The sequence below is a fragment of the Myxocyprinus asiaticus genome, chromosome 28 (genome assembly GCF_019703515.2).
Source record: "Myxocyprinus asiaticus isolate MX2 ecotype Aquarium Trade chromosome 28, UBuf_Myxa_2, whole genome shotgun sequence".
Lineage (NCBI taxonomy): Eukaryota > Metazoa > Chordata > Actinopteri > Cypriniformes > Catostomidae > Myxocyprinus > Myxocyprinus asiaticus.
Genome location: NC_059371.1, coordinates 5,411,748 through 5,436,794, shown reverse-complemented (window position 1 = coordinate 5,436,794; position 25,047 = coordinate 5,411,748). Strand labels below are relative to the sequence as shown.

Here is a 25,047-nt window from a genome sequence, read left to right as displayed (position 1 = left end):
TCTGCACCTCGTTTACTGACCATGGTGTGGTTTTGCGCACAGCCATTTCTTTTTACAATTCGAAAGTCGCGTGAACAAATGATACTGCTATCGCTGTTGCTAACTTTAAAACTAGTGGGTTGATGTCCCGTTTCGCAAATCCAGTGACGCTGGTAGTGACGATTCTCTCTGACCAATCAGTGATCTGCAGGGTTTTGACGTCACATTTAGTATCGGCTCGGCTCGCTTGGAACCTCGACCGAGGTGGTACTAAAAAAAGTATCAGGTAACAGGTACTGTTCACAGTGGAAAACCCCCAAAAAGCGAGCAGAGGCGAGTCGAGTCGAGCTGTACCATGCAGTGGAAAAGCCCCAAAAGTGTATGTAAACTTCTGATCCACTGGGAACGTGATAAAATAAATAAAAGCTGAAATAAATCATTCTCTCTACTATTATTCTGACATTTCACATTCTTAAAATAAAGTAGTGATCCTAACTGACATAAGACAGGGAATGTTTTCTACGATTAAATGTCAGTAGTTGTGAAAAACTGAGTTTAAATGTATTTGGCTAAGTTGTACGTAAACTTCTGATTTCAACTGTAGTGTATGTAAACTTCTGACCCACTGGAATTGTGATATAGTCAATTAAAAGTGAAACAATCTATCTGTAAACAATTGTTGGAAAAATGACTTGTGTCATGCACAAAGTAGATGTCCTAAACGACTTGCCAAAACTATAGTTTGCTAATATGAAATCTGTGGAGTGTTAAAAAATTAGTTTTAATGACTTAACCTAAGTGTATGTAAACTTCTGACTTCAACTGTACATTGGCTTATAAAAGATATCCACAAAGAATCCAATAAGGAGAGGTGCTCATTGCTGAATGGGGCTGCTATCAACATCAAACTGAAGTAAAAAAACGAGCAAGGCATTCAATCTCTAATACAAAATTATTTTATTAGGCAACCAACATTAAAAAGCCAATGCAAATCGACAGACTAGCTACCTTCGACAGGGCAAAATTTCTAGAACAAACTCCTCCAAGAACTTTCAAGCTACATTAAAGTCCCTTTCGGCAAGTCATTCCACCATCATTGGAATGCTCTTGGGCAGCTATTTTCTATGTAAACAAGTGGCATACAAATGCAGTTCCTTTCTAATTGAATGGAGAAAGACCGAAATCTCCAAAACAGTTTTACAATCACAAAGATTACAATCAAAGAACATATTTCAAATCAGCAGTTACATTTGGCAACAATGCTATCATAAACTTTACTTCTTTAGCTCAGATCACGCAAAAAAATAAAAGTTGATTGACATGCGATGCCTGTATCTGAAAGGTGATTGGCTCTTTACATGTAAGGCGAGACTTCCTTTTCCACATTCGTCATATTGAGCATTCCAATTTTCCCATACATTTTAATACAAGTGGTTTGTCTTCGGCTAAATAATCTTTGGCTACATCCACCAAACTTGGCACAGACCTTCAGACTATTCTGACCCAGGTTGCTATGACTTTTTGAACTGATCAAAATTAAGTTTTCCGACCGAGTCACATGACGCCATGCGGGGATCAGACATGTGAACGGTGAGCTCTGTGCACTTTGCTAGTTTTAATACTTTTAATGACATAAACCGGTGAGATTCGATACACTCTGTTCCATAACTGTTCTAGGAGGACAATATGTCAAAGAATTCAAACTCCTCAGGCTCTGGAGACATTAAAAGACACTTACGTGCTCAAGTTAGCGCCCCCGAGCAGGCTACGAGCCAGGGAGTCGATTTAGTCAGAGAAGTGCAGGAAATGCGGCGAGAGTTGCTGAACATGTCGGCAATGCTGACGAAGGTCGTTGCTGACTTGGAGGATCTTGCTGTGATACGCTGATCGATCAATGCCATGGAAGCAAAATTCACTGAGATGGTTACAAGAGTGAGGGATGTCCAGAAATGGATTGATTATCTGGAGTCATCGGAGAGGGAATTATCTGATAATCCGCTAGCAACCAAGGTGGATTTGGAGCATTTCTGGGAGAAGTTGGAGGACATACAGAACTGTAGCCAGCAGAATAACATCCATTTCGTCAGAATTCTTGAGGGCGAAGAAGGACAGGTAATGGTGAAATTCCTAGATGGAATCTGCTCGACATAGCAGGCCATAAGCTGGAAATCGAGCAAGCTCACAGGGATCTGGCTCAGAGATCCGCGGAGGGAGGCAAGCCCGATCAATTCTGGACAAATTTCTGAGATCATCCAATAAAGATCTTGTGTTACGCTTGGCGAAGAGTAAAGGAAGGCTTTCTTGGAAAAATCACAGCATTTTGTAGAGTAACACACCTTCAGGGCAGTTTTATGGATGAATCTACACACTCTTTGTGTTTATTCCGCCTATTGGCTGGAGTTATAGATTACCTTTGCTGTGTAATTCTGTCTCACGAAATTTGTATAGAAACACCGGACTTGAGTAATCAGACAGCAAAGTTGTTGCAGAGGCTCTCGTTAGGCGTGCATGGACTGTTTGAGTTTGGAGGGATCGTGTGCGGGGTTAATGCGCAAATTTATTTTTTTCTGTTTGTTTTGTTCCAGGGGAATTTTGGGTTTTGATGGTCACACCAATGTTGGAAAGTAGTCTTTATGATCTTGTTTTTGACATACAATCTATTTTTTCTTATATGTCAAAATGTCAGATGTTAATATGACTGGATTGTCTCTCTCTGTGAATGGGTTGGGGCACCCCATAAAAAGAAGAAAGGTTATTTCTCTTCTTAAGCGTAAGAAATATGATATGGTGTTTCTTCAATGAATGCACCTTTCTCCACAGGAAGATGAAAAATGTGGAAAGATATGGGGTGGGCATTTTTTTTATAGTGCTGGCTCAAGTAAGAGCAGGGGAGTCATTACGCTGATAAGTAAACATCTACAATTCAAATGTCTCAAACAGAGTAAAGATAAATTAGGAAGAGTCATTATTGTTTTAGCTGAAATTCAGGGACAAAGTCTTATTCTGGCTAATATTTATGCACCTAACATTGATGATTAGGGCTTTTTTATAGATCTTGAAGGGATGTTGCAAGACGCAGGCACCCCTCATGATGTAATATTGGGAGGAGACTTTTATCTTTTGATGGACTCAGTCCTTGATCATAGTGAAGTGTAGGGCCTTGGCCCACTCAAAATAGCAGCAGAGACCACATGGCCCTTTGTTCTATAATCAAAGGAGAGACATTGAACTCAGTTTCCCAGGATCCTTCACAAATTCACAACTGGATGTGAAGTCCCGCCCATGGACCCAGTCTCAAATGCCATTGGTCGAAAGCGGCCTACAACCGATGACGTCATCTTGTCAATAAAACCAGCGGACAGATGTAGTTCGGCCTCTCTGTGCTAAGCTCTGGCTGGCTGTTAAGGGACATCTGTACCGTGCACGTACTGAAGGAGTTTTCCCTCCTTTTTTGACTGAGAACAAAGAGACCACGTTTTTCTAACCTCACCATTTGGCCACAGTAGAGTAAGATTAACTTAGCTTTGTTCAAGTCTTATAGTATACTTATAACAACCGGTTCAGTTTCACTGTAAAGCAACAGTGAATTTATTTTGAAAAAAGGAAAGGCGACCAGTTTCCCTTCTCCCTCATTTTCATTCAACGTTGACTACCTTCTGCATTCTTTTCCATCGTTGGATCTGAAGAATAAAGCAGAGACGCATCTTTTCGCTGACGAGCGTACGACAAGGGACCATCCAGACCGTTTCTCCTGACCGCTCAATGCAACAGGAATTCCAACGGACAACCCTACTGAAATCACACAGGATTTCCCAAGTAAGGCTAAATCTGGGCAGATTTAGTTTAGAAACTGTGATTTTTCTTGCGCAACTAAATCGTATATTTGATTCTAAATGCTGATGTTTTGAGTACATTTCTATGTTAAACTCTGCTCGCTGTTTGCTGTTTTGAGTTGGGAGATTTGTATTACATTTTTTTGGGGGTTACGTTTGTTTTGTTGAGAGATCTGAACTAGTAATTCAGTCCCGCTGTTACGAGCGGTTACCCTCAATTAAATTGCATGCACTTTTCCTCTCTCACTCACTCTCATTCTCTCTCTCTCTCTCACTGATATTCACTGAGTGAGCGGCGCCACGGTTAATGTTCGACTCAGACTGGTGAACCAAATTCTCCCACCTGTTTCGTCAGTTCCTTTGTGTGTCTGCTCTTTTCCACCCTCACGTTGTATCAGCTCCATTTTGGATCTAACCCTCCATTTTGAACCTGATCCTCCATTTTGATTCCTTTGTTACCGCATCTGGACACACACACACACACACACACACACTCATATATACACACACACACACACACTAGCATATAGCTCCACTGTTAGTTTAGGATTTCCTTGATATTTTTTTTTGGGATTATATTCAGCTTGTATTGGCTGTGTTCATTACTGCTTGATTATAATAAATCTTGTTATATTATAATAAGTACTCCTGTTTGTTTTTGTTTGAATATTGTGTTGAAGCCAGCCTCTGCCATGTCAAGAACTCCCAAGTTACCTCAGAGTAATGTTATTTTATTGGTGTTAGAAACTAACTGTAATTAGATTACTATTAGATTTGTATAGCAGTAATTTAACTAGTTTCTCCCCTTTCTGATTATTTTGATTAACAATTAAGATACTCAACCTTCAGGGTAGATTTTGTTTTTATGAGACTCGATCAATAACTTGCTATCATTTTTCTCTTGTCAAAGAGTGGTGCCCCGAGAATAGAATTTAATGAGTTAAATTCTATTATTTAATTATTCAATAATTAATAAAGTAAAATTGATTTAAACAACCAGTAGCACCTACAGAAGCAAAAGTGTGCAAGCCCCCTAGAGCAACATTGACGCTTCACAGGATGTGAAAAAATCTTGGTCTTACAGATATTTGGAGACTTTTGAACCCATCTGGTAGGGACTATACATTTTTTTCATTAGTCCATAAGATTTACTCTAGAATAGATTTTTTTTTATATCTAAGTCCCTCATTTCATCTGTTGTTGATTGATCAATTGGAAACATCTTAGTCTCAGATCATGCCCTGGTGTGTTTAGAGGTGTTGCCACATACAGAGAAAAAGAAATCATATAGTTGGTGCTTTAATGTATCCCTTATGCAAAATCCTGAATTCCAACAAATGCTAAAGACTGAAATCAATGTCTATATGGAGACCAACTGGTCCTCAGTATCCTCTGTGGGCATGGCTTGGGAAGCACTTAAGACGGTTCTTAGGGGTCAGATCATATAGTATGCCTCATTCACCAAGAAATCCAAAGCACAAGAACTCGTGGAATTGGAAGAGAATATTAAAAGTGTAGAGGCAGAGCTGAAGCGCCAAATGTCGTCTAATGGCCTCCGGGAATTGACCCGATTGAAATACAGATATAATTTTATTTTGTTGCAGAAGGTGGAGTTTTGGATATTCAGGGCAAGACAGTCATACTTTGAGTCAGGGGACAAAGCAGGGAAGCTTCTGGCTAGATATATAAAACAGAGAGAGTCTTTTTCTACCATTCCCTTAGTGAAATCTGCTTGTGGTGAAATATTTACCTCAGACATTGATATTAATAATGCTTTTGAAGAATTATATCTTGATCTCTATAGTTCCAAGTCCTCGTCTACTGATGAGGATATTAGAAACTTTGTGAAACCATTAGAACTTCCTAAACTGACGACTGAGCAGAGGAATTCTCTTGATTCTTAGATAACCTGGAGGAGCTTGGCGAGGTAATTAAGGCCTTGCCTACAGGCAAGGCTCTGGGGCAAGATGGCTTTGCTGCTGAGTTTTTTAGATCTTATCTTACAGAACTGACTCCACTTTTGCTAGAAGCTTATACAGAATCATTAAAGAATAGAAAGCTTCCGCCAACCATGACGCAAGCCTGGATCAGACTGATTCTTAAAAAGGACAAAGATCCAAGCGAGTGTAAGAGTTACTGTCCAATTTCCCTGATCTAGCTAGATGTTAAAATATTGTCAAAATTTTGGGCTAACCGATTAACTAAAGTTATGACATCTCATATACATATAGATCAGGTGGGGTTTATTCAGGGCCGTAACTCTTCTGATAACATTAGGCATTTCATTAATGTCATGTGGGCAGTGGTGAATGATCAGACTCCAGTCACTGACATCTCACTTGACACCAAAAAGCCGTTTGATATGGTAGAATGGGATTATCTTTTTAAGATTTTGGAAATGTATGGGTTCGGGAGTACTTTTATTGGGTGGATTAAGTTACTTTATAGGCACCTGGTAGCGGCGGCTCAAATGAATGGATTAATTTCAGATTATTTTACTCTGGATAGGGGCACCCGGCAGGGTTGTCCTCTTTCCGTCTTATTGTTCTGTCTTGCCTTGCAACCATTAGCAGCTGCGATAAGAAAGGAGGATGATTTTCCAGGGGTAGTGGCGGGAGGCGTGGCCCATAAGCTTTTGCTTTACGCAGATTATCTTTTATTATTTATCTCTGACCCTACTAGATCTATGCTTTGCCTCCACAGAATTATTAATTCCTTTTCTAAATTCTCAGGATACAGAGTGAATTGGTCTAAATCTGAAGCTTTGGCTCTGACAGCATACTGCCCGGTAACGGCTTTTTAGCCAGGCGCCTTCCAGTGGCCCATACAGGGCATTAAGTATTTGGGTATTTTATTCCCAGCAAATTTGTGTGATTTAGTTAGAGTTAATTCTGATGCTTTAATAAAAAGGTTTTCGAGCAATGTGGGCAGGTGGGCTTCATTACATTCATCTATGATTGGGAAGGTTAATGTTACTTAAATTAATTGAATTCCAAAATTTAACTACCTGCAAAAATCTCTCCCTATAGATGTCCCCCTCTCTTATTTCAAGCAATTTGATAGCATAGTGAATCCTTAATTTGGAATGGTAAACATCCCAGATTACATTTCAGTAAGTTACATAGGCCGATTGACAAAGGTGGGCTAGGCCTAACCAAGATTTTGTATTATTATGCATTCGGTCTCATACATTTGGCTCATTGGTCACTCCCACCTGAGAGAGCCCCTCCATGGTTTTGTATTGAACAGAAAGTTCTTGCCCCTATGTTTGGGGGGAAGGGTTTAATTTTATATAATTTGATTCTGTATTTTCTGTTGTTTATTTAATTTGTTGAATGGAATCAATAAAAATTGTTAATAATAAAAAAATAAAATAATACGTTTTCCCCCAACAGGTCATCAAAAATCCCCAAATTCCCGTGGACTTATGGTGCGTTTACTTCATGTTTAATCAGAATTACTGTAATAACGAGATGGCAACTCATAGATTCTATTCTGAGCTATTTATCTTGTGACAAGGTAAGCAAGAGACAGACACAGTGAGTGTGGCATCAGGACGAAGAGAGGCATTTATTTTAAATAATAAACAACAGAAAATGTCCCAAAAATCAGGAAAATAGGGTGTCCAAGGAGATAGTGTCCAAGACAAAGGGGAATCTGGCGTCCTCCCAGTGAATGGGGTTATGTGAAGGAAGGGTAGTGATGTGAGAGTAAGGTCCAGGTATAAAGGGCAGGGTCCGGTGGCCACGCCGCACTCCCCCTCTTTGGTCCAAGGCGCAAGTGTCGGCTGCTTCAACTAAGCAGCTAGGCTTACCTTGGTCATGGCATGTGAGGAGTATGGCGGCCCGGTGTCCTGCCCATCAGCCGCGATACGTGCTTCAGCCCCTGGCGACGCATCTACTGTAATTCACGCCAGGGTGTCCGGGGGTGCAGGTCTGGCAACTGTAACATTGGTTCAAGGATAGGAAGTATTTTTCAGTCTTATATTAGTAGTCACTTGAGTGGACCAAATACAAGGAATAATCTAGGAAACTCGCTCGAGTGGAACAAACGCTCTTGTGGAACAAACTATAATGCTAAACATCACAACACAACAATAAAACGAAACACTTCAAACTGACAAGGAATGAATAAAACTGGAGGGTATTTATATACAAAGGTGCTGATGAGGGAATGGAGAACAGGTGAGGAGGATTGGGAACAGATGGCAGTGATGAGGGCAGTGCATTATGGGAAGTGTAGTCCAGGGGAAACTAAGGATGACACAAAAACCATATCAAAATAAGAGTCCACAGAACAGAACGGTGAATAACTGTGACAGCAACGCATCTAATTTGCGCTGGACCCTCTCCGCTCTTTCCCTGGACCTGCGAGGATGCCACCATGAAGATCTCAGGTGTCCCACAGAGAGGCATGTGAATGGGTGAATGGGAGTGAATGGGAGTCCATGCCAAATTGAATATAAAACAAAAGAATAATGTTATAAATTTACACTAAATAATTAAAAAATTGAAAATATAGAAAAGTTGTCTAGATTAATGCTGCTAAATAAGGCGGAAATGCTTCATCACAGACTGTGAAAAGGGACTTTCTTCACCAGAACACATTTGAAGAAAAATATCTCAGCTCAGTAGGTCCTTAAAATGCAAGTGAATGGTGATCCGACTTTTGAAACTCCAAAAATCACAGACAGTGAGCATAAAAGTAATCCATACAACTCTAGAGGTTAAATTAATGTCAAGTGTTATGATTGATTTTGGTGTGAAAAAGATCAGTATTGAAGTACTTTTTAACTATAAACCATTGCTTCCGGTCAGCAGTAGCACGTGTATGTGACATATTCGCGTTGGCATGTTCACGCGAGAACTGACACACCCGGAAGAACAGTGCTGTTTACAACTGAATAGGAGGAACGCTGTACAGAGCTTTGATTGTTTTGGTTTATATCTGTATTTGTATCTGTTTAGCCCCGTTTCCACCTAGTATTAGGATGCGTTTCAGGTGATCTGATCACATGCAGTCAGGTGAGACACATGGCCATTTACACCTCGTTGTTTTTAAATGCATCTTATGTGACCACTTGTCATCAGATTTGGAGTGACGTGTCTACGTACTCGCCCCTTTATATTCGTCACAACCTACATCACCTCTACAGGTGGGCTCGAACACTATGCACAAAATCCACATCAGCATTTCAGTGTTTGTTGATGTCAGGCAGACTAAACATGTTCCTGAAAATGCTGTTCATGTATCTTTATGTTCTTCACATTTTCCAATCAAAAGGACAAAACCAACTTATGCGACTTAGGAGCGAACTAAAAAGGATGCGTAAAAAAAAGATAAGTAATGCTGTTGCTTTCCTCTCTGCTGTGATAGCCGCAAGACCATGCAGACTGTGCAAGAAGTCAGAGCTGGTTGGTTTGGTTCATGCTTTACAACTCTTTAATTGAGGGTTTTTTGAAAAGTCTATGGAAGAAATATACTTCCGAAAACCAGACGCTGAATAAGTGGGCGGGGCACTGTTGCACTCTGTTCCAATCAAAAAGGAAGCCACTCCATCATATTGCAAGTGGTTGTAGATCATCTTTATCGGTGAGTATTAACTCGCACTGTGAAAATATGAACTACCTGTCTATTTACTTATTTAATCATTAACAGGTTCACGAAAACCGACGTGGGATGGACTGGCAGTGTGCATGTTGCACGTATGCTACGGAACTCCAGTGTGTTCAAGCTGGCAGAGAGTGGCAGACTTTTCCCACTGGTAAGATTTATATTTACTGTACTGCTTGACTGTTGTTAGATTTACGTGACTCGAAGAGCCATTCAATTCTATACTTCTAATTCAATATGTCTGTGATTCTTTTTACATTTCGGAGACACTGGAAATTGAAAGGACACAGGTGCCAATTATGCTTCTTGGTGATCCTGCATAACCTCTATTGAGCTGGCTAATGAAGGGATTTCCAAACAATGGACATCTGACACGAGAAGAAAGGCACTTTAACTACAGACTGAGTCATGCAAGCATGACTGTTGAATGTGCCTTTGGACGGTTAAAGGGCCGTTGGCGTTGTCTGCTGAAGAAAATGGAAGTGAGTATATCTAGGGCTCCCACGAATGTCAGCAGCTGCTGTGTCCTGCACAACTTGTGCACATCCCAGGAAGATGAATTTCTGGATGACTGGATGCAGAAAGTAGAGGAGTCGGCAGAACTAAATGCACCTGACATTCCAATGCCTTTGAAGCAAGCAGAAGGTCATCTGCATGTCAGATAGGCACTTGTGTATTATTTTTCAGGGCAAAGTGCTGACTAATACTATGCATTGTTGTACTCTATTTTTGTTATTGCATTGATAATGGTCATCTTTACATTTTCAATTGGGACATTTTAAATTTTCTTTACATTTTAAATTTTTGTTTAATAAAGAGCAATTTTTAAAGATATTTGTGTATTAATTGTTAGAAGAACACATGAAGCTTGTTTGCAGAGTCTAACTGTCAGTGGCAGTTGTGAAAACTGCTGGTATAAAATACTAGTGCCCGACCGATTTATAAAAATAAGATATTTTTTCTATTTTTTCTTCAAATGTGTTATGGTGAAGAAAGAAAGTCGTAAAGTAAGTCACCTGGTATATCATGAGGGTGAGTAAATAATGAGAGAATTTTCATTTTTGGTTGAACTATCCCTTTAACAAGGTAAGCCTTAGCCAAAACTGGCTGGCACACATTGCTATCACATCGCTCTGAGGTTTCCTGGTTCAGGTACACATTATGAGTTAGGTCACTAGTCGTTTAAGCTATTTGGCTAAGCAGGCAGATGCACACATAGAAATTTAGTTAATTAGCGTTACGCCATTGGCCTCTGGCCAAGGCACACCTAGCTAGCATACACTCAGTGCACATGGCTCTTCGGAGCAGCACCATGTAAACATGCATGATGCAGCATGTCTTGCATTTTGTCTAATTGTGCAGCAGCAGCATGTCCACATGCTAAAGGTCTGTTCCCACCAAGAAGGATAACTTTAACAATAACTATAACTATAAAGTTTTTTAAAAAAAACAGCGTGGTGTGTAAAGGATGTGTTTTTCTCGTACAGATAACCGGGGTTTGATTCCCCTTTTTTTGAGATCATCCGATAAAGATCTTGTGTTACGCGAGGCGAGGTGTCATTCACTTGACTGCCTGAGGAACTGAGCTTCTGCTTTGTTTCTTTTTGTGTTGATTCCGCCTAGCGGCTGGAGTTTGTTTTGTGGACTAACACTCCTTCGGGACAGTTTGTGGATGAATCTGCACGTTCTTTGTGTTTATGCCTCCTCTTGGATGAAGTTTGTTTTGTGGAATATTTCTTGCAAATCATTAGAGTGATTAGGGCATTTGTTACACTCATGTAACAGCCGAATGGGCCGGCTCACTGAACATTCACTGCCTGTGGAAACTATACGTTTTTTTTTTTGTTTTTTTTTTGGTGCTAGTTATTTTCTGTTGTGTAATTCTGTCTCACAAAATTTGTATAGGAACACAGGACTCGAGCAATCCGATGGCAAGGTTGTCGCAGGGGCTCTCGTAGGTGTACATGGACTGTTTGAGTTTAGAGGGGTGGATGCCGGTTGGCGCCGTTGTGCGCAGGGTTAATGCGCAAGTTTTTCTTTTTTTTTTTTTTTTTTTTTGGTGGATGTTCGAGGATTGATTGTTGCACCAATGTTGGAATGTGGTCTTTATCATTTTATTTTTGACACAAAATCTATTTTTTCTCACATTAAAAAAAATGTCAAATGTTAATATGAGCGGATTGTCTCTCTCAACGTGGAATGTGAATGGGTTGGGTCACCCCATAAAAAGAAGGAAGGTTATTTCTTTTCTTAAACGTAAGAAATTTGATATAGTGTTTCTTCAAGAAATGCATCTTTCCCTGCAGGAAGCTGAAAAATGTGGGAAGATATGGGGTGGACATGTTTTCTTTAGTGCTGGCTGAAGTAAGAGCAGGGGAGTCATTATATTGATAAGTAAACATCTACAATTCAAATGTCTCAAACAGATTAAAGATAAATTAGGAAGAGTCATTATTGTTTTAACAGAAATTCAGGGGCAAAGGTTGATTTTGGCTAATATTTACGCACCTAACGCTGATGATCAGGGCTTTTTTATAGATCCTGAAGGGATGTTACAAGCCGTTGGCACCCCTTATGATATAATATTGGGAGGAGACTTTAATCTTTTGATGGACTCAGTCCTTGATCATAGTGAAGCAAAAGTGTGTAAGCCCCCTAGAGCAACACTGACACTTCACAGGATGTGTAAAAATCTTGGCCTTACAGATATTTGGAGACTTTTGAACCCATCTGGTACTATAAATGTTTTCATCAGTCCATAAGATGTATTCTAGAATTTATTTTTTAAATTTTTTATATCTAAGTCCCTCATTTCATCTGTTGTGGATTGCTAAACTGGAAACATCTTAGTCTCAGATCACGCCCTGGTGAGTTTAGAGGTGTTGCCACATTTGGAGAAAAATAAATCATATAGTTGGCGCTTTAATGTATCCCTTTTGCAAAATCCTGTATTCTAACAAATGTTAAAGGCTGAAATCAATGTTGATATGGAGACCAACTGGTCCTAAGTATCCTCTGTGGGCGTGGCTTGGGAGGCACTTAAGGTGATTCTTAGGGGTTGGATCATACAGTATGCCTCATTCATCAAAAAATCATCATTCAATCAAGTTGGAAGGGAATATTAAAAGTGCAGAGGCAGAGCTTTAACTTCTATCAAGAGATTATGGGAGAAAGATTTAAACTTGGTATTGGAGGAGGGTGTGTGGGCTAGGATTCTAAAAAACATCAAGTCTGCACCTAGAGATGCAAGGGTGTGCGCCTTATGCATTCAAGATTTTACACAGATTTTATTGGACCCCCTCTAGATTGTATAGGCTTGGTCTTAAAGACACACCCACATGCTGCCGATGCCAATCGGAGGATGGAGACACGGCCCATGTTTTTTGGTGGTGTGTTGAGATCCAGGAGTTTTGGTTGAGGGTTCAGATTTTTGTGTGTGACGTGTTGGGCACTCGGGTTTCGTTTTGCCCTAGACTCTATGTTTTGGGCGATGGGGCGGTCATCGATGTGGGGAACAGACACATAGAGAATTGGGTTCTGACCAGTGTGATGATCGCCAGTAACATCCTTTTGAGGGGTTGGAGGTCAGCAGAGGCGCCCCCATTTCGGCAGTGGTGCACAGAGATGGGGAGGGTGGTGGCTTTTGAAGAGGTGTCATTTGGATGAATGGGGTAACTTTGATGTAACACATCAATGGAAAGGAGGAGGCGAGAACCGGCTTGATGATATAAATAATATTTAATTATTAACTAAAACAAAAGCACAAACACACACAGGTGTTGGACAGCTGTCCGTAACTCTCTCTCTGTCGCACTGCCGTCTCCAGTCGGCCTTTATCCCTCTCGGGCTAATCAGCCCAATTAGGGGCCGGGTGTGCGGAATCATGACCCGGCCCCGCCCTCCGCCCTGCCACATTGGATTTGTTTGTTGGGAAATGTTTGATTGCCTTTTGTGGCATAGGGGGGCGTGGTCATGTGTCAGACTGCGGGAGAGAGAGATAGAGAGAGTAGTAAGGCTCGTCACCTGGTGTAACAGAGTTCAATGGAAAGGAGGAGGTGAGAACCGGCTTGATAATATAAATAACAGTTTAATGAGAAACTTAAACAAAAAGACACACACACAGGTGTCGGGCAACTGCCCGTAACTTTCTCTCTCTCTGATGCTCTGGCGTGCCTTTTAAGTCTCCCTCCGCCATCACTATAATGAGAGACAGCTGTTAGAGATAATTATGAAACAGGTGACAAGCCTTACCGCTCTCTCTCTCTCTCTCTCCCACAGACCGACACATGACCACGCCCCCCATGCCACACCTTTTTTTGTGTATATACTCATATGCGACCACAGGGATGTTTGTTGGGGGTCAGGGCAGGGTTGGGGATTGGGAGGGGGAGGGGTAGTTGTGGGGTTTAAATGTTGATTCCATGTATATATGTTTTGCATATTTTTAGCAGCGTTTACCAATTAGCGGACCGCGGTCCAGGTCCAGGCCCCAGATTGGTTCCATCCAGACCGCGAGACATCATGACAACAGTTGCCCAGTCTCATTGTTTCTACACTTCAGGTTAGCAGCGCAACAAAACAATGGAGCTGTGTACAATGCAAGTGCTTCTGGGCGTAGATAGCACTGATCTTTCAGTGCTATATCCTTGAATATTTTTCTCTAGCACTTAACACGCTTCATTAATGCCCTTTTGTGCTCCGCACACATTGCCTCTCTCCCCCGGCCTGTGATATGAGGCGCCACATAGTAGAGCTGCAGACGCGGTGATTTTAACAACAGTAAACCGTAGTGGATAAATAGAGTGAGAAGCAATATACATGGATACTGGCATCTTTCACTAAAACACACTGCAGAAAACAAAAATGAAGTAAATCAAGCTTCATGTGTCTGATATGACTCAGACGGTTCAGCTAAGCAAGGTTTGTGACTGGACAATTTATTGCAGTTCCACAGTGCCTTTAGAATAGAAACTTTTTTTTTTCAGTTTAAAATTAGCTTTATAAATTAACATGTTTCGACCCTATTGATATTGAGTTCTCTGGTTATGATGAAAAACCTTTACATTATTTGATAGTCAGCCCATTATACTTAACTATAGGAAACAGTATTTGTAAACTGCACTATTTAGATGTACATTGTTTGTTTGTTTTCGGTAGATTTGCATTTTTAGGAAAATATAAAAATGGTTAATTAAGATCCCCCATACAGTATCTTTCCTATGTATATACACTCAGGGACCACAGGTACACCTGTCCAACTACTTATTCATGCGATTATCTAATCTGCCAATCATGTGGCAGCAGTGCAATCCATAAAATCAGGCAGATACAGGTCAGAAGCTTCAGTTAATGTTCACATCAACCATTAGAATGGAGACAAAATGCGATCTCAGTGATTTGGACCATGGCATGATTTTTGGTGCCAGATGGGCTGGTTTGAGTATTTCTGTAACTGCTGATCTCCTGGGATTTTCACGCACAACAGTCTCTAGAATTTACTCAGAATGGTGCCAAAAACAAAAAACATCCAGTGAGCATCAGTTATGTGAACGGAAACACCTTGTTGATGAGAGAGGTCAACAGAGAATGGCCAGACTGGTTCAAGCTGACAGAAAGGCTACAGTAACTCAGATAACCTCTCTGTACAATTGTAGTGAGCAAAATAGCAACTCAGTATGCACAATATGTTGAACCAAGAGGCGGATGGGCTACAACAGCATAAGACCACATTGGGTTCCACTTCTGTCAGCCAAGAACAGAAAACTGAGGCTGCAGTGAGCACAGGCTCACCAAAACTGGACAGTTAAAGGCTGTAAAAACATAGCCTGCTCTAATGAATCTCAACTTCTGCTGAGGTACACAGATGGTAGGCCCACTGCAGCCTCAGCTTTCTGTTCCTGGCTAACAGAAGTGGAACCCGATGTGGTCTTCTACTGTTGGCCGATTAGGCAATTGACTATAAACTAATGTGTTACAAATACTTTATACCATGAAGTTATTAAAATCCATCCAGCTTTAAAGGGCTCAAGCTGCTACGTGCACTCTTCAATATAACACATTCCAGCACCGGATTGCCAATTATTACATGCACTAACGAAACGTAAACTCCTGCCCAAGAACCAGCAATGTTTCTTCTGCATTCTTCAATATCCTATAAATATGTCATACCCACATTAACTTGCTAAATCTTTCTGAGAGTTGTCATGAATGAAATGACCAAAGTTCAGCCATGCAACTCTATGTGGTGCAAGCTGATAAGTTCTATGACTTGTTATCTTTTAGCCAATCGGCTTGCTCACATCTGGCATGTTATGCCAATTGGCTTGCATGGTGTAAGCTGATTAGTCCTCTAACTTGTTATCGGGTAGCTAATCAACTTGAGTCTCTCTCTTTGTCTAACTTTAAAATTGCTAAGTTTTGCTGATAAGCTGGTTTCTTCGCAGTGCGCTGCAAGAGTTTTGTCTCTGAAACCCACCTCCACCCCAGCTCTACTTGTCTAGATCTGCTACAAGGGGATTGTTTGTAATGTTTATTTGTTCAGCAGCATGTCATACATGCTCGATGCAGCATGTCTTGCTTTATCTATATCTGCAGCAGCAGCACGTCCACATGCTAACTCAGTATTTATGTGTATTTTCTAGCAGTAGCAAGTCTCTTTACTTGCTCTGCAGCAGCACCAGCATTAGATCTAGTCTGCCAAAACCAATATCCTATCTATATGTCATACCCACATTCACATGCTAAATCTTTCAGAAAGTTGTCATGACTGAACTAACTTTTAGATAACATCAAACAGCCAACATCAAAGTTGGTAGTGACAAACGTTACCTATCTAGTTTTCTCTTTATATGTTTAATTTGATGGGCGCAAACCAAAAGATAAGATTATTCATAACAAATAAATGATAAGTCTGGCGTTAGCACAAAAACATCTTGACATTATGTAACACTTGAGTTAAAAACAACAGACTCAAAATGGATAGTTCTGACTGTAAATTCTGATTAGATGAGCAACATTTCAGTGATGATTTTTTTTAATGGTGCTGCATGTATAATGATGCATTGAAGGTATAGCAGAATATCTACCATTTGACACATTCCTAGAGAGGCTTGGTATGTCGTGTCATGTGAGAAGAGGAACAGTAATCCCTGTGTTTATCAGGCTTTAGCATCTCTTCATACCTGAATGGCAGCCAGGTTCTTCTCCTCCTGTGATGGGGCCTGATGGATGAAGCGGAGCCAGTTAGCATGACGAGGGTTACTCGCATCCAGAATGTACAGCACGTCACCTTTATTCCCTCGCACCTGTAGCACCACACAAATTCAACCATTAATCACATGCACAGGTCCCTGGATCACCGGTGGCATCTGAAGTTCAGGTACACACTGCTATCAGGTGCTGAGCTAGGAGTCAAAGACAAGTCAACAGTGATAAGGAGTGAATTAACCACATAAGGTGTAGGGTTCAGCAGAAGGTTGGATTTTGGGTTTATTTGCTTTATTGAAGATGCACACAAGAAGTGTCCTAACCAGGTGGGATGTGATTCCATTGACAAGTAATTTGTGTCCACACTGAAAGTAAAAATGCTCTGCAATGTGACACAATCACAGCCAATAGAAACAAATTCGATGTTTAACCCTTATGTTGTGTTCCAGTCATTTTGATCCAGACAAATTATTATAATTTTGTTTTTACTATGTTTATATATACTTAGTCCAATTAGAATACAATTCTTTGACTTTGTTCACATATAGTATCTGAAAACACACACAAAAAAAAAAATGGGCCATTGCTTTACATTTTGTTGGTTTTATTTCACTTTGTTACGCCTGTTGTGTTCCTGGTCAAAACTGACCGGCCAATGGAAATAAATGGATTAGACTACAAAATACAGAAATATTAAGTGTTCCGGAGCATCCCAATCCTTTAGATGAGCAAATATGTTTTTGTTTGCACACACAAAGTCCTCGGACATCTGCACATACACAACACACACACTCACACACAGACACACACACACACACACACACACACACACACAAAGTGTGTTGAGCGCCCTTTTGTGCATGCTCTTTCCATGTGCACTCTTTGAGGAATATTTCAAGATCTACTTATCATATTATGTTGTGTTTGGGCTTGTCTGAATCGGGATAGTCTGCTGTAATTTACGATACGTTATTGTTTATGAGTAATAAGGAAAAATGTGACAAAAAGCCACTCCTGTTTAATATATTTATGTGTGTCAGTGGGAACTTTATACACTGATACTCACTGCATTGTGGCCTCTGAGTGAAACAAATCTGCTCATTGCATTCTACAGTTTGAGACCTTTCCAATGATATATAACACATGGCTATCTCATCTTGTTTATGGTTTTACCAACTCTAAATACAATTGTTGTGATAACAAATTTGCAAATGATGAGAATGAAATAGTTCTTATTTGTCAGCAAATTAAAAAGCATTATTTAAGAATTGGTAAGATCAGCTATATGCATTTCTAGGCTTTAAAACGACACCTATTTTGTTCAGATCAAGCAACAGGTAATTAATTTATTATGTAATTTGTATTATTAGTATTATATAAATAAAAAATATATATACTTTAAAAAAAAAGTTCAAAGAAGAGTTACAAAACCTGTCATAATTACTAAAACAGAAGTTTATAAAAAGATCTAAAGCAATATCTTGTGATAATATATGCAATATGAGAGATTTATAAACAGTCTAAAAATCTAACAATTTTGTCGACCCTGAGTTGTCAGAAAGGCGCTATATAAAATAAACGTATTATTAATCTTAGTGGGATGGTCATTTTTGACCAGGAACACAATATGTGTTAGCACAAACAAACACAACCCAATGGTTAATAAACGGTTATGTGGAGACATTGCACTCAGAGCTACCAAGCACAACACTGCAGAAATAGAAACCAAACAAACAACAAAATGTCCTGTCAATAAAAAATCAAGTTAAACCAAGTAGCTGAAGTACTAGTGAACCACTGTGACCAATCCTCCCTACTAGGAAAAACCCAGATGTCATGAGTCAGGTGTGATCACACGTAATGTCAAACAGGACATCTTTTAATCCTTTATGTACACAGACTGTCCCAATTTCATGTGCGATGTCTGAAATCCCAATGGCATCTTAAAGATGGAACATTTGTGTCTTCACACAGGTGTCTCTTACAGGTTTGCTCCTGATGAATGCCTTTCTCTCCACTGTCTTTGGATGCCAATTATTATTTTGAGAGATTTCTCGGTCTTAGCACACAACAATGACAGCTAATAGTAGCTTCTTTTAACTAATCTTAAAACATAAATTCCCTCTAACTGTCTGCATCGTCACACACGAGCAGCATGAATGAACAGCACAGTGAAAGACTACATACTAAGATGATACATCATAATAATTATGCACAGAAGTGTATAATTTAAGAGTTTAGCTCACTGTACTTTGGGCGGAATGGTGTCATCAGGGCAGGCAGATCAATAAATCACAAGCCTAATGTGGCTAAACAACTCAACCTGATCCGAGATAATTAAAACATTAATGCAGCTGAAAATAAACCTGAATATTGCAAGGGCAGATATACGATGGCATGTTAGAGATATGGCATGCACTTTAACCGTGTCTCGAGCCTGTAGTTCTGTTGGCATGGGAGAGTCAGTGTGAGTTAATCGCAAGGCTGGCATGTCTGGTCCGATTTATCGTTGCCTGGAGATGGGCAGTAATGCATCCGTTTAAAGAATAGCGACACCAATTTCTACAAGATTTTGAAAGGAATAGTTCACCAAAAATAAAAATTCTGTCATTATTTAAACACCCGATGTTACCCGAAACCCATATGACTTACTTCTGTGGAACACAAAAGGTAAAATGTTTAAAAATCTTCACACTCCTTTTCGTCATATGAAAGTGAACAGAGACTGGACTTTCAAGCTCCAAATGGAAAAAAAAATAACACAGTAAAAGTAGTCGATATGACTCTTGCACTATATTCTAAGTCTTCTGAAGCCATATGATCAGTTTGAACAATGAATCAATTTAATTTAAGTTGCTATTCACTCTTGAATCAAATCATTGATTAACCAGAGCTCCCTAGTAACCACCTAGCAATGCGAAAAAACATTCAGTACACATTAGCAAGTGCATAGCAAACGGCCGGCAACCACACACAACACCCTAGCATTGTGGTGGTGAGTTTTGCAAGGGCAACTATCATTTTTTGTGTTCCTGTGTTTTCTTATGCATATAAAAAGTTTCATTATCATATACATTATTAATGTTACATATAGAGGAAAAAATCCCAAATAAAAACTATTTAGCATTTCTTTTTTTTTTTTTTCTTTTTTTTAAACATGTGTGTAAGATGAGTTTCCTTTGAAGTGACACATTTGACAGAAACACACAAAAAACTTGTGGTGACACAAGGACGCATTATGGGTAAAATGATGGAATCATTGTTGACTCTAGTCACCCACCTCCCACATCAGCCGTGGATCCATGCTTTCATCCAAATCACACAGCATCCGCTTCTCACCTGCAAAAGGACCAAACTTCTCACCCTGTGAAAAAAAAAAAAAAAAGTGCATTTTAGAATTTGGCTTTGATGCCACTTCTGACAGAACAGACTGTGTCCGTGTTCAGATTCTCAACATGATCAAGGATATGATGAAGGAAAGACTTGATTCTCCACTCTTACAGCTCATCCTGGGACTTTACACATCTACAGATATGTCACAGAGCATTCGCAGAGAAGTTTCAGAACATTATAAAGAGTAAACATAGTATACATTAATATGCGTTCTGAAATCCTGAGATGACACTTCTTATGGCTCCTGATGGCACCTTCATTTTGAAGGCCGATTTGATGTTTTCCTCCCCAATTAAACTCAAGTGAAGAAAGTGGAGCTGGAGAAACTGAACTGGGGTGAATCTCATGAGAACATGAATAGATCATAATTCACAAAAAGGCACACACATCAAGTCAAGAGGTTATAGGGTGCAGAATCCTAAAAGTAACAATCCAAAGTATACAAAATAAGAAATGCGCATCTGCAAAGCACCCATAAAGAGAATATTTAATAGATAAGTGACGTTTCGAGCATCCCAATCTTCCTCAGATTTAAACATCACTTATCTATGAACAATCCTGTTTATGTGAGGTTTGAAGGTGTGTGTGTTTCCTTTTTTACTACTTTAGGTCATAATTTACCACAAAATCAAAAGAAGAAAAAAAAGGAATACATTTTATTATTTTTTTATTATAATTTCTTAAAATTGCATTGAATTTATTTTTAAGACAATGAATACTATTTTTGGCTCTTTTTTTGCAACTAACCACATTCACATTAAAATGCAAACAATAATGCATCCACACAATGAGACATTACACTTTTTTTTAGTCTAATTTTTCTTAAAACGTAATTATCATTAGATTTCCATTCCTGTAATACAGTAATTAAAATAATCCTGGCTAGACTAATGCGTATATATACACTATATTGCCAAAAGTATTCGCTCATCTGCCTTTAGACGCATATGAACTTAAGTGACATCCCATTCTTAATCCATAGGGTTTAATATGACGTCGGCCCACCCTTTGCAGCTATAACAGCTTCAACTCTTCTGGGAAGGCTTTCCATAAGGTTTAGGAGTGTGTTTATGGGAATTTTTGACCATTCTTCCAGAAGCGCATTTGTGAGGTCAGACACTGATGTTGGACGAGAAGGCCTGGCTCGCAGTCTTCGCTCTAATTCATCCCAAAGGTGCTCTATCGGGTTGAGGTCAGGACTCTGTGCAGGCCAGTCAAGTTCTTCCACACCAAACTCGCTCATCCATGTCTTTATGGACCTTGTTTTGTGCACTGGTGCGCAGTCATGTTGGAACAGGAAGGGGCCATCCCCAAACTGTTCCCACAAAGTTGGGAGCATGGAATTGTCCAAAATCTCTTGGTATGCTGAAGCATTCAGAGTTCCTTTCACTGGAACTAAGGGGCCAAGCCCAGCTCCTGAAAAACAACCCCACACCATTATCCCCCCTCCACCAAACTTCACAGTTGGCACAATGCAGTCAGACAAGTACCGTTCTCCTGGCAACCGCCAAACCCAGACTTGTCCATCAGATTGCCAGATGGAGAAGCGTGATTCGTCACTCCAGAGAACGCATCTCCACTGCTCTAGAGTCCAGTGGCGGCGTGCTTTACACCACTGCATCCGACGCTTTGCATTGCACTTGGTGATGTATGGCTTGGATGCAGCTGCTCGGCCATGGAAACCCATTCCATGAAGCTCTCTATGCACTGTTCTTGAGCTAATCTGAAGGCCACATGAACTTTGGAGGTCTGTAGCGATTGACTCTGCAGAAAGTTGGCGACCTCTGCACACTATGCGCCTCAGCATCCGCTGACCCCGCTCTGTCATTTTACGTGGCCTACCACTTCGTGGCTGAGTTGCTGTCATTCCCAATCGCGTCCACTTTGTTATAATACCACTGACAGTTGACCGTGGAATATTTAGTAGCGAGGAAATTTCACGACTGGACTTGTTGCACAGGTGGCATCCTATCACAGTACCACGCTGGAATTCACTGAGCTCCTGAGAGCGGCCCATTCTTTCACAAATGTTTGTAGAAGCAGTCTGCATGCCTAGGTGCTACATTTTATACACCTGTGGCCATGGAAGTGATTGGAACACCTGAATTCAATTATTTGGATGGGTGAGTGAATACTTTTGGCAATATAGTGTATATATATATATATATATATATATATATATATATATATATATATATATATATATATATATATCATACAGTACTGTGCAAAAGTTTTAGGCATAAAATGTTGCATAGTGAGGATGTCTTCAAAAATAATGACATAAATAGTTTTCATTTATTCACTTAATGTCATACAAAGTCCAGTAAACATAAAAAAGCTAAATCAATATTCAGTGTGACCACCTTTGCCTTTAAAACAGCACCAATTCTCCTATGTTCACCTGGACACAGTTTTTCTTGGTTGTTGGCTGATAGGATGTACAAAGCTACTTGGAGAATTCTCCACAGTTCTTCTATCTATTTAGGCTGTCTCAATTGCTTCTGTCTCTTTATGTAATCTCAGAGAGACATGATGTTCAGTGGGGGTCTCTGTGGGTGCCATGACATCTGTTGCAGGGCTCCCTGTTCTTCTATCCTAATCTTTTCTATTTGCAAAAGTAATGTTTGTGAGTCTAACATTTATATTTCCTACTGACACACTAAAGCTATAAATAACCATCTTAAGACAAAATTTTTGTGACACATCTTATGTGCCTAAGACTTTTGCACAGTACTGATATATATATATATATATATATATATATATATATATATATATATATATATATATATATACCAGCATAAAATAAATTCAGTATAACAAATAATGTCATCATCATATATGATGTAATATATATTTATATATATATATATATATATATATATATATATATATATATATATATATATATATATATTAGTTTAATAAAATATGACTGAATTTTATTTAAAACAATTAAGTCTTTTTTTAAGTTTCATTTATTTATTTATTTTTGCATTGTATAATTATTTTCACGACAATTAGCCACATTTTCCCCCAAATTCATATTATTAATATTATAATTATTTTTAATTCATCCTCACAATTATAGTTTAACTTTTTTTCAGTAATTTCCATTTTTCTCAATGACAATTCTCATTAGATACTGTGATACAGTAATTAAAATAATCTGGTCTACTCATTTTTTTAATCGGAAAAAAATCAGTATAATAAATAATGTCATCACGATTTATAAATACTTTACAATTCACATAAAATAACTTTTTTCAGTAATGATAATCTGGGAGGATGTTCTGAAAGGAATATTCCAGGTTCAATACAAGTTAAACTCAATTGACAACATTTGTGACATAATGTTGATTCCCATAAAAATAATTTTGACTCCTTTTCCCTCCTTTTCTTAAAAAAAAAAAAAAAAAACACAACAAAACAAAAATAGAGGTTACTATGAGGCACTTGCAATGGAAATCCGGAATATTCTTTTAACTGCCATACAAATAATGTCAAAATCCAAACAATGGTGCTAAACAATAACAAATATAATTTCTTGTCTATAATCTGGGGTGAAATATGAGCAGGATATGTTCTTGACAGGCTTTGTGAGATTCACACATTATATCTAGAAGTTAGTTTTAAAGTCTCTCTACAAATACAGATCCCTTACTAATATCCCTAAAGTGACCATAGCCAAACACCAGTAACTGCAGTTATTGTTGCTACTGTATAACCAGAATATATGAACATGAGATCTCAGTCACAGTGTAAATGAAATATTCTACTTTGTTGACAACGGCGGCTAATACCAAGTTATATCTGAGTTTTAATGTAATTACAATACGCGTAATAACTAATGTACTACGACGGAAACTACGGTTACCATGGTGATTTTTTGGCGGAAACGGCGGTTACCATGGAGATTGTTTGTAAGGGACGTGGCAGCACACGTAAGCAGCACAGACACATACAGGAATGCAGCTACGGCTAGACCTTCATTCCCAAAAACTAATTTTCAAAAGCAACAACACAAGCATTTCTCCAGTATTTCCTGCAGTGTGCATACTTGATGTTTCATGCGGAGAGTTTGTTTTGATGTGCACGAACCTTCTGGACTGCTCTGGCAGTGTACAACCCCATCCCGTCCTGAACTTTAGAGGACTTCAGCACGAATCTGTCCGGCACGTACATGCCCAACATTTTCATTACCTCACAAAAACACCTTTCTTAAGAAATACACGAGTTAAAAGTATTAGGTTAGGCAGGTTAACGGATCATTTAGCAGTTATTCTCTGCTCGCTGTAAATCTCAGTCCAGACTGCTCTTCCATGTTACTGTCGATCCAGGAGAGAGCATCTGCGTTCTGATTGGCTGGTGTCCCTACAGAGAGTGTGTTTCAGCGCTGTGATTGGTGGAAAGTTTCTGAACTTCACCGTTGTTGTCAGTAAAGAAATGAGATTCCGCGTTCTGATTGGTGGAAAGTTTGTGCCCGTGAGCTACATTGTCTTTCCCGGGAAAGTTCCCCACATAATAAAATCACCAGTTTATTAATGAATAAAACGGAAATATGGATTTATTATTGTTGTTGTTGTTAGTTAGTTAGTTATCATAGTTTAAAAAATGTAGAAAGTCTTTAATTATAAAGTATGACTTTAAGATCTACAGTGTTGATCTACAGATGATAGATAGATATTTTATTTTTATCAATTCAATTATATGGAATTTTGTAATGAAATAAAAATGTGTAAAGTTTAATAATAAGTGTATTATTATTATTATTATTATTATTATTATTATCATCGTCATTATTATAAAGGGGGGGGGGGGGGGGGGGGGTGTAGGGATGCACAACCATAAAAATAAAAAATAAAAATGTAATGTCCCGGGCCTGTAATATGAGAAACGGTCCTGATTTAAGCATATAACTGCATTTAATCTAATATATATCATTACCAGTTTATTTGTTATATTTACATCTGATCCCCAAACTAAACTAATGCACCTCAGGAAGAACATTAGCTTGTGT

At 39.1% G+C, this 25,047-nt stretch overlaps 1 protein-coding gene across 1 annotated transcript in view; it reads right to left on the bottom strand.

Annotated features, from left to right (window-relative positions):
• The window catches only part of LOC127418903 (PR domain zinc finger protein 5-like), a 136,274-nt gene extending 111,898 nt beyond the window's left edge, over positions 1 to 24,376 (bottom strand). The window contains exons 1-3 of the mRNA XM_051659805.1: positions 24,129 to 24,376; positions 19,912 to 19,995; positions 16,607 to 16,729 (exon numbers count right to left, since the gene is read on the bottom strand). Of these exons, the coding sequence (XP_051515765.1) occupies positions 16,607 to 16,729; positions 19,912 to 19,995; positions 24,129 to 24,227 (306 nt within the window). The 5' untranslated portion in view covers positions 24,228 to 24,376. The remainder of the gene's footprint in view (positions 1 to 16,606; positions 16,730 to 19,911; positions 19,996 to 24,128) is intronic.
• Between the last annotated feature and the right edge of the window lie 671 nt (positions 24,377 to 25,047).